The 13,599-nt window shown below is 46.0% G+C and overlaps 1 protein-coding gene across 6 annotated transcripts; it reads left to right on the forward strand.

Annotated features, from left to right (window-relative positions):
- Positions 1 to 5,402: 5,402 nt before the first annotated feature.
- On the forward strand, positions 5,403 to 11,843 carry Oprl1 (opioid related nociceptin receptor 1). 6 transcript variants are annotated; one of them, XM_036186446.1, is made up of 4 exons: positions 5,403 to 5,471; positions 6,551 to 6,810; positions 9,272 to 9,627; positions 9,705 to 11,843. In XM_036186446.1, exons 2-4 carry the CDS (start codon positions 6,587 to 6,589, stop codon positions 10,226 to 10,228), a joined length of 1,104 nt encoding a protein of 367 aa, XP_036042339.1. In that variant the 5' UTR covers positions 5,403 to 5,471; positions 6,551 to 6,586; the 3' UTR covers positions 10,229 to 11,843. The 6 variants fall into 6 exon arrangements, with proteins under 6 accessions (XP_036042339.1, XP_036042338.1, XP_036042340.1 ...); XM_036186445.1 differs by lacking the exon at positions 5,403 to 5,471 and adding an exon at positions 5,655 to 6,029; XM_036186450.1 differs by lacking the exon at positions 5,403 to 5,471 and adding an exon at positions 7,540 to 7,545 and having other exon boundaries at positions 6,604 to 6,832.
- The last annotated feature ends 1,756 nt before the right edge of the window (positions 11,844 to 13,599 follow it).

The following is a 13,599-nucleotide window of genomic DNA, read 5'->3' on the forward strand; positions in this document are numbered from 1 at the left end:
ACTTGTTATCTGTTCTGTTTGGCTAATTTTATGTCCTCTTGACATAAGCTAGACTCATCTGAGAGGAGGGAGCCTCAATTCAGAAAATGTCCTTACTAGATTGGCCTGTGGGCAAATTTGGTACATTTTCTTGCTTGATGACTGATGTGGGAGGGTCCAGATCAATATGGGCAGGGCCACCCCTGGGCTGGTGGTCCTGGGTGCTATAAGAAGGCAGTTGAGCAAGCTGCAAGGATCAAGCCAGTAAGCAACAGTTTTCCATGGTTTCTGCTTCCCGGTTCCTGCTGTGTTGGAGTTCCTGCTCTGACTTCCCTCACTGATGGGATGTGATGTGGAACTGTAAGCTGAAATAAACACTTTCCTTCCTAAGCTGCTTTTTTGGGTCATGATCTTTATCACAGCAATAGAAACCCTAACTAAGACAATAAGTAGTACCAGGAATAGAGTATTGATGTGACAGACCTGACCATGTTGTTTTGGGAGGTTTGTGTAAATGCTTTGGTATTTTGGCTAGAAAAGCCATTGAGCACTCAGAAATCTGCAGGCTGTTTTGTAGGAAACTTGAAAGATAACAATGTTGAGAGCAATGCAGACATTAGGGGCCTGCCTTGTTTCAGAGGGAAGTTTGAGAGTTCATTAAAGACTACTGGGGCTGTTCTGTATTTTGAATTAAGACAGAGAAATCCTGTCTTGGGAAAATAAATAATCACTAAAATGAATCCTTTGCTTTACTAGAACAATTGATGCTGGTCAGCTGGAGTTGAAAAATCAGCTGTGCTTAAGAAGAGAACATTATCATTGAAGCAAAATCTGGGAAGTCTTTCTTCAGAGTCAGCACATGTAAGTTTTGTTCTAGAGGCAGCCAAGGTTGCATCTCATGAATGCTGAACTTGGTAATGTCTAGGCCTCTAAGACAGAACTGGTTTTGAAGGCATGAAAGGGTCATGGACAGCAGCTGAGGCTTGGCACTGTGAAGATAGGTGTGGTGGTTTGAAAGAAAATGTCCCCCAAAGGGAGTGGCACTATTAGGAGGTGTGGCCTTGTTGAAGTATGTATGACATTCTTGGAGGTGTGTGTCACTGTGGGGGTGGGCTTTGAGGTCTCTTTTGCTCAAACTTCCCTCAGTGTGACATTGAGACCACTTCCTGTTGCCTTCTCATCAAAATGTAGCCAACATCATGTCTGCTTGCATGCTGCCATGTCCTGCCATATAGTGAATTTTAGAATAGCCAGGATTACTCAGTCATGTTCTGGACCTTGCCTTGGTGCTTCTGACACCCATGTATAGCCCTTGGTGGCTTCAACAGTGATCTGTGTACTTGAGTCATGCTGTAGTTTGTGTTGTCAGTAATACTCTCATGTAATATGTCCCCTTGTTGTAGAATATTATTTTAAGGTGTGTTACATTTGTTTATGCTGTGGAACATTTGTTTAATAATGCAAGTGTTGAATTCTTTTATGCTGCATTTATTTAACTCTGTGAAGCTGTGTTACTGTGCCTGTCTAAAATACTCAATAGTCTAATAAAGAACTGACAGCCAATACCAAGGCAGGAGAAAGGATCGTCAGGGCTGGCAGGCAGAGAGAAAGGAGAAATCTGGGAGGAGAAGAAGAGCAAGAGGGACCTAGGAGGACGCTAGGGGCCAGCCACCCAGCCATCCAGCCATCCATGGAATAAGAGTGAAAGTAGGATATACAGAAGTAAGAAAAAGAAAAAGCCCAGATGTGGTGATATATTGTGTCTCCCAGTATATTGTGCACCCTAATAAAGCTTATCTGAGGATCAGAGAAAAAAGCTAGCCAGTATATTAAACATAGAAGTCAGGCAATGGTAGCACACATCTTTAATCTCAGCACTTGAGATCTCATGTCTTTGCTTGGGAAGGACACACACCTTTAACCCTAGGAAGTAATATGGCAGGACACATAAATGTATATAAGGTGTGAGAAAACAGGAACTCACGCTCTTAAGGTGTGAGGACCAGGAACTAGAGCCTTTTAAGCAGTTCAGCTGAGATTCCCTTCTGGGTGAGGACTCAGAGGCTTTCAGTCTGAGGAAATAGGATCAGCTGAGGAGTTGGCGAGGTGAGGTTGGCTGTGGCTTGTTCTGCTTCTCTGATCTTTCAGCATTCACCCCAATATCTGGCTCCAGTTTTTATTTTATTAATAAGACCATTTAGCTGTGGTATTATGTTCCCAAAAATATTGTGCAGGCTAATAAACTTATCTGGGGTCAGAGAACAGGATGGCCACAATACTAAACATGAGGATAGGTAGTGGTAGCACACACCTTTAATCCTAGCATTCCAGAGACAGAAATACCTCTGGATCTCTGAGTTCAAGGCCACATTAGAAACAGCCAGGCATGGTGACACATGCCTTTAATCCCAGAAATCCAGCCTTTAATCCCAGGGAGTGACGGCAGAAAGTAGAAAGATATATAAGGCATGAAGACCAGAAACTAGAAGCATTTAGCTGGTTAAGCATTCAGGCTTTGGAGCAATGCAGTTCAGCTGAGACATATTCGGATGAGGACTCAGAAGCATCCAGTCTGAGGAACCAGGATCAGCTGAGGAATGGGCAAGGTGAGGTAGCTGTGACTTGTTCTGTTTCTCTGATTTTCCAGCATTCACCCCAATAACTGGCCTTGGGTTTGATTTTATTAATTAGACCTTTTAAGATTCCAACTACAATTTAGCAATTTGTGTTACACCCAGAGGCAAAAGGTAGATGGGGACAATTTAAGTTAAGAAAAACTGGCTAGAAACAAGCCAAGCTAAGGCCGGGCATTTATAATTAAGAATAAGCCTCTGTGTGTGATTTTTGGGAGCTGGGGGTGGGTCCCCCCAAAAAGAGCCAAAAGGGTAAGAGTAAAAAACAACTAACAACATTTTGGTGTTCCAGTGTGGGGCCATAGAAAGCTGAACAACATCTCTTGCTGACACTGTTGTCTCACTTATGTTCTGTATTGTCCTGTTTCTTCCTTTCTAGAAAGCCCACTTATTCTCGCTCAGTTTCTGTTTGGCCTCAAGATGTTAGAGCTATTTCCTCTGTACTACCAGTGCCCATTTTAGCCACCTCATCTGTCATATGACCAAGTTATTCTTCCACCTGAGACAACATGTGAGCATGTGGACTCTGAGCTACATTCTATTGGTGCACACTTATAGATATATGCTGAGACCAGAGCTCAGTTTTACCTGACAGCATTGTAGCTGAGTCATAGTTGAGTCCATGAAGCTGAATCAAGGACTCTTGGGACTGAGGACAGTGGCAGGGAAGTATCCTTAAAATGGGCAGGATTGAAGCTAGTTTGGGTGTGGGATCTGTAGCTAGAGTTTTCCTGCCTGGCCCACAGTCAGGACAAATCTCTCTCATCCACCAGGCCTATAGACGCTCAGAACCAACCAAGTAAACACACAGAAACTTACATTGTTTACAAACTGTACGGCCGTGGCAGGCTTCTTGTTATCTACTTCTTCTATCTTAAGTCAACCCATTTCTATTAATCTATACTTTGCCACGTGGCTCATGGCTTACCAGTACCTTATTTCTTTTTTGTCATGGCGGCAGCTGGCCGTGTCTCACCCTCCGCCTTCCACTTCCCAGAACTCTTTATCTCTGCTTGTCCCACCTATACTTCTTGCCTGGCTACTGGCCAATCAGCATTTTATTTATACAGAGTGATATCCACAGCAGGGATCCATGCAGTGGGGTAAGGCAAAGCACACAGGAACCAACCCAAGACCATGAGAGGAAGGGACGTTCTGTGGCTCTGTTCTGCTTACACTTATAATGCTTGTAGCATCCTCTTTCCAAATCTGGAGCCTTGACTGGAAGGCAGGTGGAGGCTATTAGGAAAAGAGGCCCCATGGAGGTACAGAGACAGCTTGGTTGAGAACTCTGGGGTTATTTGGAGAAGATGCTTCAGGAGTTCCAGCTTGTTTGAGTTCCTACCTCTTCAGACTTTTGAGACCAGGGTGCCAGCTTTGTCTGGGATGGGAGGAAGGAAGGAGGAAAGAGGGAGGGAGGAAGGAAGAGAGAGAGAAACAGAGAGACAGAGACAGAGAGAGAGAGACACAGATAGAGGGACAGAGACAGAGAGTGCATACTTGTGTACTGCATATCTAAGTGCCTTAATCTGTACCTGCCTGTTCACATCCTCTTTATATTTTTCTCTTTGTGCCTGCATGCACCTTGTAGGTTTGAATATGTGATCTTTGTGTGCATCTCTGAGCACATATCACTTGTGTCTCTGTGTTTATACTGTGCCTGGCTGTATATCTCTGTATGTGTTCTGTTAATTTGCAGGAATGTGTCCTCGTGTGTTTCCTTGAGTGTCCATGTGTTTCCGAGTCTCAGCTGTAGAGACAAGTCCTTGGAGACAGCTTGGGATGCTGAGTCTTGGGGCGTCTGTCTGCTTTGGCCTTTTCTGGTTGGACAGGTATCCTAGCAACACTTCTGTGAGTTGCCTAGCAACCAGGTCCCCATCCTTGGAGAAGGAGCAGGGTCTAGCTGTATGTGGGAGGTCTGGCTCTCATTCAGCCCAGACAGGAAAAACAAGCCTTTGATTTGATGGCTAGAGACTCAGCATAGGGTCCCTAGCCTACATGAACTTGACTTATGGCTTTTATTTCAGTGAACTGTGACCCCTCTGCTGGCAAGGAACATGGTCTCTAGGAGCTTGCCAACTCTGTGTATACCAAAATCCATGTCTGGGGCTCAGCTGTGGTGTTGGCTCCAAGTGACCAGCAGATCTGGCTTCCTCTTATTCCTGCCATTTTGACAGGCAGCTTCAGACCTCAGAGGTGTGATGCTCTCATTTGTGTGAGGATAATATGGTGGCAATGGCTACTAGTAGATGGGGTTCATAAGCTTAATTTTGTCTTGGGCTTGGTGTACATTAGGTATAAGCAGCCCTAGTAGATGCAGGGCAGTACTGGTTCCTCAGTCCAGACAATCTCTTGTTTATTTGCAACAAGACCTTTACCTAGAGAATTAGTTGGGTCAGGATACTGCTGTCTATTGCTTTCCCACTAGACACCTGGCTGAGGACAGCTTTGGTCAGGAAAGCCAGCAAAATCTGGTCTGTGCTAAGCCGTACAAAACATTTTTGCTGGGTGGTGGTGGTGCACATCTTTACTCCCAGCACTTGGGAGGCAGAGGCAGGTGGATCTCTGAATTCAAGGCCAGCCTGGTCTACAGATCGAGTTCCAGGACAGGCAGGGCTACATGGAGAAACTCTGTCTCAGAAAACCAAAACCAAACAAACAAAAAAACCAAAACTAAGCAAATAGCCCCCCCCCACTCCAAAACAACCAACCAATCAATCAACCCACAGACGCAGACACACACATACACACACACACACACACACACACACACACACACACACACACACACACACACACACACACACACACACACCAAAACAACATTTGCATGTGTTGGAGCCTCACATCTGCCTCTGGGTGAGCTTTCTCTGTGTACATCTCTGAGTGTGTCTTCATGTCTAAGGCTGTGTGTGTGTGTGTGTGTGTGTGTGTGTGTGTGTGTGTATGCATGTGTGTCTGAGTTCCTGTTCATGTCTCCATTTTTGTGTTTATGGATGTCCCTATTATGTGTCCCAGCTGCTGAGTATGCCTGTCTTGGGTGGGTGGGTCCACCACTTCATATGTATTCTAATCTTTTGTCTGTTCCTACCTGGTGTGGAGCCTAGAGGGTTCTGGTCTGGTGATCTTCCTTTTTTTGGCTCCCTTCTCCAACCTGCACAGCCCCTCCCTCTCTCAGCCGCAGCCTTCTGCCCTTCCCCCACCTTCTGGCTGCCGCACTGGCTGCTGCGTCTAGTCAATATCTTATCTTCGGAGCAGGAGCTAGGAGCAAGGAGCCATTCACAGCCTGAGCAGACCCCATGCTGGAGTGAGAAGCATTGCTCAGTCCACTGTGCTCCTGCCTGCCTGCTTTTCTGCTAAGCATTAGGGTCTGTTTTGGCTCAGCTTCTGAAGAGGTTGTTGTGTGTGCTGTTGGAGGTAAGAGGGACTCTAGTGAGAGCTACTGCTGCTGCTGTGTGGAGTGTGTGTGTGTGTGTGTGTGTGTGTGTGTGTGTGTGTGAGAGATTCGGGGCTGGGGGTTGGGAGGAAGCTATGTGAAATGACTGAGCCCTGGGTATTTCTGGGTAAATCCCATGTCTTTTGTGTTCCAGTGTGCTTTCAGATGGTTTAAGCATTTTTGTATTCAGATGGCTGTGTGCCCCTGAGTCCCTGTGGTTGAACATGTATGCTTGTGTAGCTACCTCCACATAGCTTCTGTATGAGTCTGTAATCCTAACATAAAGTAACCTTGCGGCTACATGTGCTTCCATACTTCTGTGTGTGCTATCACGTGCCCATGTGTGTGCTTTTGTCCTTGTCCTTGTGTCTATGTGTGTGCCTAGTGTTTGTGGATGCCCATGGAGATGTTCCATGTGGTTGTTAGGCTAGTTGTGCTGTATTCTAAGGCCTTAGTGGACTGTGTCTAGCACTGTGGTCACTTTTTCTGTGCCCTGTTCCAGGAACTATATTGAGTGACTTTGCAGGGTGGTGACAGCATGGAGTCCCTCTTCCCTGCCCCATTCTGGGAAGTCTTGTATGGCAGTCACTTTCAAGGCAACCTGTCTCTCCTAAATGATACTGTACCCCACCACCTGCTGCTCAATGCTAGCCACAGCGCCTTCCTGCCCCTTGGACTCAAGGTCACCATCGTGGGGCTCTACTTGGCTGTGTGCATCGGGGGGCTGCTGGGGAACTGCCTCGTCATGTATGTCATCCTCAGGTAGGCTGGGCCCCACCAATCTGTGGAGAGGGAACCTGAGCCAGAAGGCTGTTGTAGATGAATCTGAGCAAGTATGGATTTTTCTACTTGCTCCATCAAATTTCTTTCCTCTCTGTTTAGGGGGCAGGATCAACCTTGATGTTCAACTCCTGTTCTGCCCCCATGTGTTCCAGACTAGGTGTCACCACCTGGAGGCTTGGAGCTGCAGATAAGTCTGTGCCATGCTGTCTGTGTGAATGACCTCATGGGTACAGGATCCTAGTGTTTCTCAAAGAGAGGCAGAGGGGCTGAAGCCCTTGTTCTTTGGCTCTTGGGATATCCATTCATGGTGAATGATTGGCTGATTCCACCCTCTACTGGTGCTCAGAAATGGGAAAATTTGGAGGACAAAAAGAAGGCAGCAGTACTGGGTGATTGAAGTAGAGTTGACAGTGAGGGGACATGGATGGGGCAGTATGAGTTACAGTTCTGTGGACAAGAAAGTTACACAGGAGTGTGCAATGGGTAACTGTGTTGTAGCAATGATGGTTTCTATTTTTTTTCTAGCTGGGAGGGCATTGAGGGGTACCGGAGACAGCAGGTGAGGACTTGAATGCCAGGCTGGGGACACCAAATTCTTTGGGCATTGGAAAGACATGAGAGGTACTTTAATGGTAAATAACTATAGCAAGGTTCTTCACTGATATAAGATTCTTCCTCTTTCAAAAAGAGATGGCTCTGAAGAAAGAGATTATGGTCCCCTTGACAGTATTAGTGTTGGTGGAGGCAGGACAGAACAATGCAGTGTCAATACCCTGCCTCATTACCATCCTCTTAGTATTTCTGAACAAACTCTGTTCACCGTAGGCCTTGTTTTCTTTATTTGTTAAGTGGGAAATGTGGATTATATAGCCATATGTATGTGCATGTGCACACATGTATGAATGTATGTGATATGTGATTAGACAGTGCAGTAGGAAAAGCCTTCCCAGTATTGACTTCCAGTAGAGGACTCTTGTGGGAAACTATTCTGTGACCCTGTACCCATCTTAAGGATAGAAAGTGTGTCTTTGGTAAGAAGTGCAGTAACCTGGGGCAGTTTATAAGCCTTGCCCACCCTTCTTGTCATCAGTACTTCTCTCCTACATTTCTCCTTTGTGTTTGGGACATTAAAACTCTTGGGACCATTTATGGTGTTAGAGTAGACAAGAAAGGCTATCTTATCCACTAATATCTCCAGAGAACTATTCTCAGCAACTGCTGTGGCCACACTGGCTCAAGAGATAACACACAGTATGTTTGAATTGGATGTATGTCAGGAGCCAGAAAAAAATCTGATCTCAGCCCCATTCTATACTTTAGTAGTTGTAAGCCCTTGTGAAAGCTACTCAGCTCCTCTGAGCCTCACTTTCCTTTCCCTCATAGTAGGGATTAAAATACCATTTTTTGTAAGCCTCAAATGAAATAAAAATCTATGTAAGAGCTTGTCTCAGATATCTACCATTATTATTGACATTGCAATTTATTATAATTAAGGTCTCTGGACTTAATTGCTAAGAAACAGAACTTAATCCCAGATTCCCTGATAGCAACTAAACTGACATGGACTACTGTCATCTTTAGTGCCTTGTACCCATCTTAATGGTATATACCACCATCATCATTGCTATCATTTTCATCACCATCACTATCATCAACATTCTCCCTATAACCACCCTTCCTTACCACTATTGTAAACATTAATTCATTCCATTAGTGTTTGTTACTTACAATGTTCCTAGCATGGTTCCAGGTGCTTGGATACAATCAAACCTAATTAATACCTCTTCTGTTCTTGTCACCATTTCTTGTTTCCTTTTTTAGAATTAAAAAATTATTGCATTTATTTGTGTGTATGTGTGTGTCTGTCTGGATGTGTAGGTCAGATGAGGGAGTTGGTTTTCTCCTTCCACCACGTATGTCCTGGAGATAGAACTCAGGTTGTTAGAATTGGCAATAAATGCCTTTACTGGCTGAACCATCTGGCTAGCCCACCAATTCCTGTTTCCATTGCTGGACAACATTGTGCACTTGAAATACCTTTGATGAACTTTCCAGGCAGTGCCCTGAAAAACCTCTGAGAGGAGTGTTAAGAGAGACTCAGGAGAGAAGACAATATTTCTCTCTTGATTCCTTCCACAAAGCTCACATTCAGATTAGATATATACTCAATTGCTCCTCCATGCCCCAAATTTTCCAGGGTAGTCCTCTCTTTAATATTTGAAACCTTTTTGTAGATGTCAAAATCACATGAGGAGCTTGTTAAAGTGTTTTGTCCTAGGCTCAATGGACCTTGGATGTAGTGTAGGATCTGCCTTTTAACAAGCTTCCTTGGAGACTTTGAAGTTGAGAGACTCAAAGATGATGATCCTCATGGTGGCCCCTTTTGCCAAGTTCAGCCAAAGTGGCCAAGTGGAGCATTTCTTCTCCCTGTTCTCTACAGGCATACCAAGATGAAGACAGCTACCAACATTTATATATTTAATCTGGCACTGGCTGATACCCTGGTCTTGCTGACACTGCCCTTCCAGGGCACAGATATCCTATTGGGCTTCTGGCCATTTGGGAATGCACTGTGCAAGACTGTCATTGCTATTGACTACTACAACATGTTCACCAGCACTTTCACTCTGACGGCCATGAGTGTAGACCGCTACGTGGCCATCTGTCACCCTATTCGTGCCCTTGATGTTCGGACATCCAGCAAAGCCCAGGCTGTTAATGTGGCCATATGGGCCCTGGCCTCAGTGGTTGGTGTTCCTGTTGCTATCATGGGCTCAGCACAAGTGGAGGATGAAGGTCAGTAGGTGGTCCTCCTCTCTGACCGGTTCCCCATGGTTCTTGGTGGCCCTTCTGACCCCATTTCTCTCCTGCAGAGATTGAATGCCTGGTGGAAATCCCTGCCCCTCAGGAATATTGGGGCCCGGTATTTGCCATCTGCATCTTCCTCTTTTCCTTCATCATCCCTGTGCTGATCATCTCTGTCTGCTACAGCCTCATGATTCGGCGGCTCCGTGGTGTCCGTCTGCTTTCAGGCTCCCGAGAGAAGGACCGGAACCTGCGGCGTATCACACGGCTGGTGCTGGTGGTGGTGGCTGTGTTTGTGGGCTGCTGGACACCTGTGCAAGTCTTTGTGCTGGTCCAAGGACTGGGTGTTCAGCCAGGTAGTGAGGCTGCAGTAGCCATCCTGCGCTTCTGCACAGCCCTGGGCTATGTCAACAGCTGTCTCAACCCCATTCTCTATGCTTTCCTGGATGAGAACTTCAAGGCCTGCTTTAGAAAGTTCTGCTGTGCTTCTTCCTTGCATCGGGAGGTGCAGGTTTCTGATCGTGTGCGCAGCATTGCCAAGGATGTGGGCCTTGCTTGCAAGACTTCTGAGACAGTACCACGGCCGGCATGACTAGGCGTGGACCTGCCCATGGTGCCTGTCAGCCCACAGAGCCCATCTACACCCAATACGGAACTCACACAGGTCACTGCTCTCTAGGTTGACCCTGAACCTTGAGCATCTGGGGCCTTGAATGGCCTTTCTTTTGGATCAGGATGCTTAATCCTAGAGGAAGACCTTGTAACACCATGGGACAGGTCCAAGCATCAAGGTGGCCTCTGAGGCCTCTGTCAGATTAGGCTCCCCACTCCGGTGTAAGACCAGAGAGGACTAAAGGACACTCCATGGAAACATCCATAACACAGTGGACATGCCTGGTGAACCCACATAGGTATTCATGCTTCACTCGACTCTTCTCTGGCCTCTCCCTGCTGCCCTGGCTCTAGGTGGACTCAACCTGAGATATTGCAGTGATCATGTAGTCATGTTTTATGCTATTGCCCTCAGCCTTTAAGTATTTCCATAGGACTGCTGAAAATACTTGGTGTTGCCTGGTGCTGCAGTGGGCAGTGCCCTAAGCTTGGAACTGCCTTGGAGCATTTTCTGGTTCTGACTCCACTGATACAGCCAGATTACCTGAGGTGGGTGGGCATCAGTGGGTTCTTGGTTGGCTATTTTCTGAAAATTCTCTCTATGCTCTACTGTGAAGTCTGTGAAGGGGACTTCACTTGCCACTGCCACTGCCTATTCTGACTGTGGCTCCAACATAGGCCACCTTCCCAGCAAGAGGCCAATAGGGGACTTTCCCTCCAAAACCACTGTGAACTCTTGTACCACAGACTGCTTGACAAGCTCTGCAGCTCTACTTCTAGGTGTGTGGGAGGTAATCAGGAGAAAGCTGCTGTGTGGCCTCTGTAGGCTGCTCACAACATAGAGGCAGCATGTACTGGTCTTGGCTGCTTAGTAAGAGCAGAGCAGAGCAGAAGAATATGCTCTGTTCTCATTCCCCACAACCTCCCTCAGCTCTCTGGCAGTCTCTCTTTTACTTGACATTGGAGGTCAGCAGTTGTACTACTAGAAGCATACTTGTAGCTGGGAACGGTAGCAGTCAGGATGTGTTCTGTTCTGTACCTATAGTGACTACCTGCTTCATTTACAGGCCTTAGGACATATTTGAGTAAGTCCTGAGCTTGCTGCCAAATTGGAAGTTGGCATCAAATAAAGAGCCTAAAATGGCTCATTTGAGCCAATCTGCAAGGACCAAGGGATTTGGGGACATTGGAAAAGAGTCTGTATCTTGGAGATCTATTTGATGGTTCAGAGACTAAGAGGCCTTGTAGATGTTCTTTCTGTGGATCAGTTACCAAAATAATAGCAACCTTGGATAGACTTTGGTCTTCCACTGAGACCTTGGTTAGGTGACTTCACACAGTGTAGAACCTGGGCTAGTTCCTGTCTCAGAGAGACTTGGCCTTAACAATCTTAATGAGGAGACCAAGACTCTTTCTGTGACATTTGGGTGGGAACCATTAGCTATAGCGTTTTCTTGCCAAGGTTAAAAACTTTGTGAATTTGTACATCTTCATGTATTTAAGCATGCAACAAGTGTCATTTCCATGCATGTAGCCAGCCCTGCACCTGCCTCTGGAGTAATGAAGGAGTGTCATAATAAACACTTACCCAGTGACCGGTGTTGTCCACAGAATAAGTGTTGCTGACTCTAGTACATATGAGTAACTTCCTAGGAGTTTACATGCTTTGAGAGAGACAGTAGGACCAGACTGATGGGTTCTTAAACCTCTTCTGCCCTTGGTAGAGGGTCTTTAAGAAGTCTCAGCCAGGCAGTGGTGGCGCACGCCTTTGATCCCAGCACTCGGGAGGCAGAGCCAGGCATATCTTTGTGAGTTCGAGACCAGCCTGGGCTACCAAGTGAGTTCCAGGAAAGGCGCAAAGCTACACAGAGAAACCCTGTCTCGAAAAACAAAAACAAAACAAAACAAAAAACAAAAACAAAAACAAAACAAAACAAACAAACAAAAGAAGTCTCTTGACTTATGGGAGGGAAACTAGATCCTGGGTTGCAGAGGCTGCTGCCTTTCCTTCTCCCAAAACAGTGACTACTCTTTTCCTACCCTCAGGGGCAGATGCCTTTCTTCCTGGCTTACAGGCTTTTCTTTGCCTCAATTTGAACAGGATCCTTGCTTCCTGTGCAGGGTTGATGGATCAAGGTTTGGTTATATTCAAGTTTTAATGACAGATGCTGTCAGCTTGGGCTTTTTTTTTGGTTTTTCGTGACAGAATTGTTCTGTGTAGTTTTGGTTCCTGTCCTAGATCTCACTCTGTAGACCAGGCTGGCCTTGAACTCACAGAGATCTACCTGCTTCTGCCTCCCAAGTGCTGGGATTAAAGGCATACGCTACCCCCCACCCCCACCCCGTCTAGTTTGGGCTTTTTCAGTCTAGCAGTTTATAAGCAATTTACATGAATTCCTCACAGGATTAAAAGCTGCAGTCCATGAAGGTGTACTGGGATGAATTCTATGAGATTGTGCTCTCACAGTATCCTTACTTTATAGAAAGATGATTTCACAACTGCACACATCCCATTAATAGTAATAGTAAGGTTGTGGGGCTCCAACCTCATGACCTACAGCTGAGTCACCTCTTAACATCATCACATTGGGGATAGGACTTTAAAATGTGAATTTGTGCCAGGTGGTGGTGGTGCATGTCTTTAATCCCAGCACTTGGGAGGCAGAGGCAGGTGGATCTCTGTGAGTTCAAGGCCAAGTGAGTTCCAGGAAAGACGCAAAGCTACACAGAGAAACCCTGCCTCAAAAAAAAAAAAAAATGTGAATTTGTGTGTGTGTGTGTGTGTGTGTGTGTGTGTGTGTGTGTGTGTGTATGTAGGTACACAAATAGTTCTTTGTTGGTTTTCTATACAGGGTTTCTCTGTGTAGCAGCCCTAGCTGTCATAGAACTCACTTTGTAGGCCGAGATGGCCTCAAACTCAGAGAGATCCACCTGCCTTTGCCTCCCGAGTGCTGGGATTTAAGATATACACTACCATGCTCAGCTCACAAATAGCTCTTGTGAAACAAACAGACTGGTTTCAAATAGAAATTCAGCATCAAGGACAAATTTCCCTCTCTGATGAAGTTATAGTCCCCAGGAGACTGTTCCTGATGTGTGGGGTTCTGGGCTGCTGATCCTGGCCAGTGTCTTAAAGGAATCTGGCCATCAGGGGAGATGAATGTGTCTCCCTGGTTCTCCAGGACTATATACCTTCCCCATTCCCTCCCCCATTCTGCCCAACCCAGTCTCACCTGTTTCTGTTTACCATTGAGCCTGATCAAGTCTAGTTTCTCTGAATCTGAGTTTCCTTCTCTGTGGAACTGCACAGCCTTCCTCTTGGGGTTATGTGAAAGGCAGTTATGTATAATA

The sequence above is a fragment of the Onychomys torridus genome, chromosome 4 (assembly GCF_903995425.1).
Source record: "Onychomys torridus chromosome 4, mOncTor1.1, whole genome shotgun sequence".
NCBI lineage: Eukaryota > Metazoa > Chordata > Mammalia > Rodentia > Cricetidae > Onychomys > Onychomys torridus.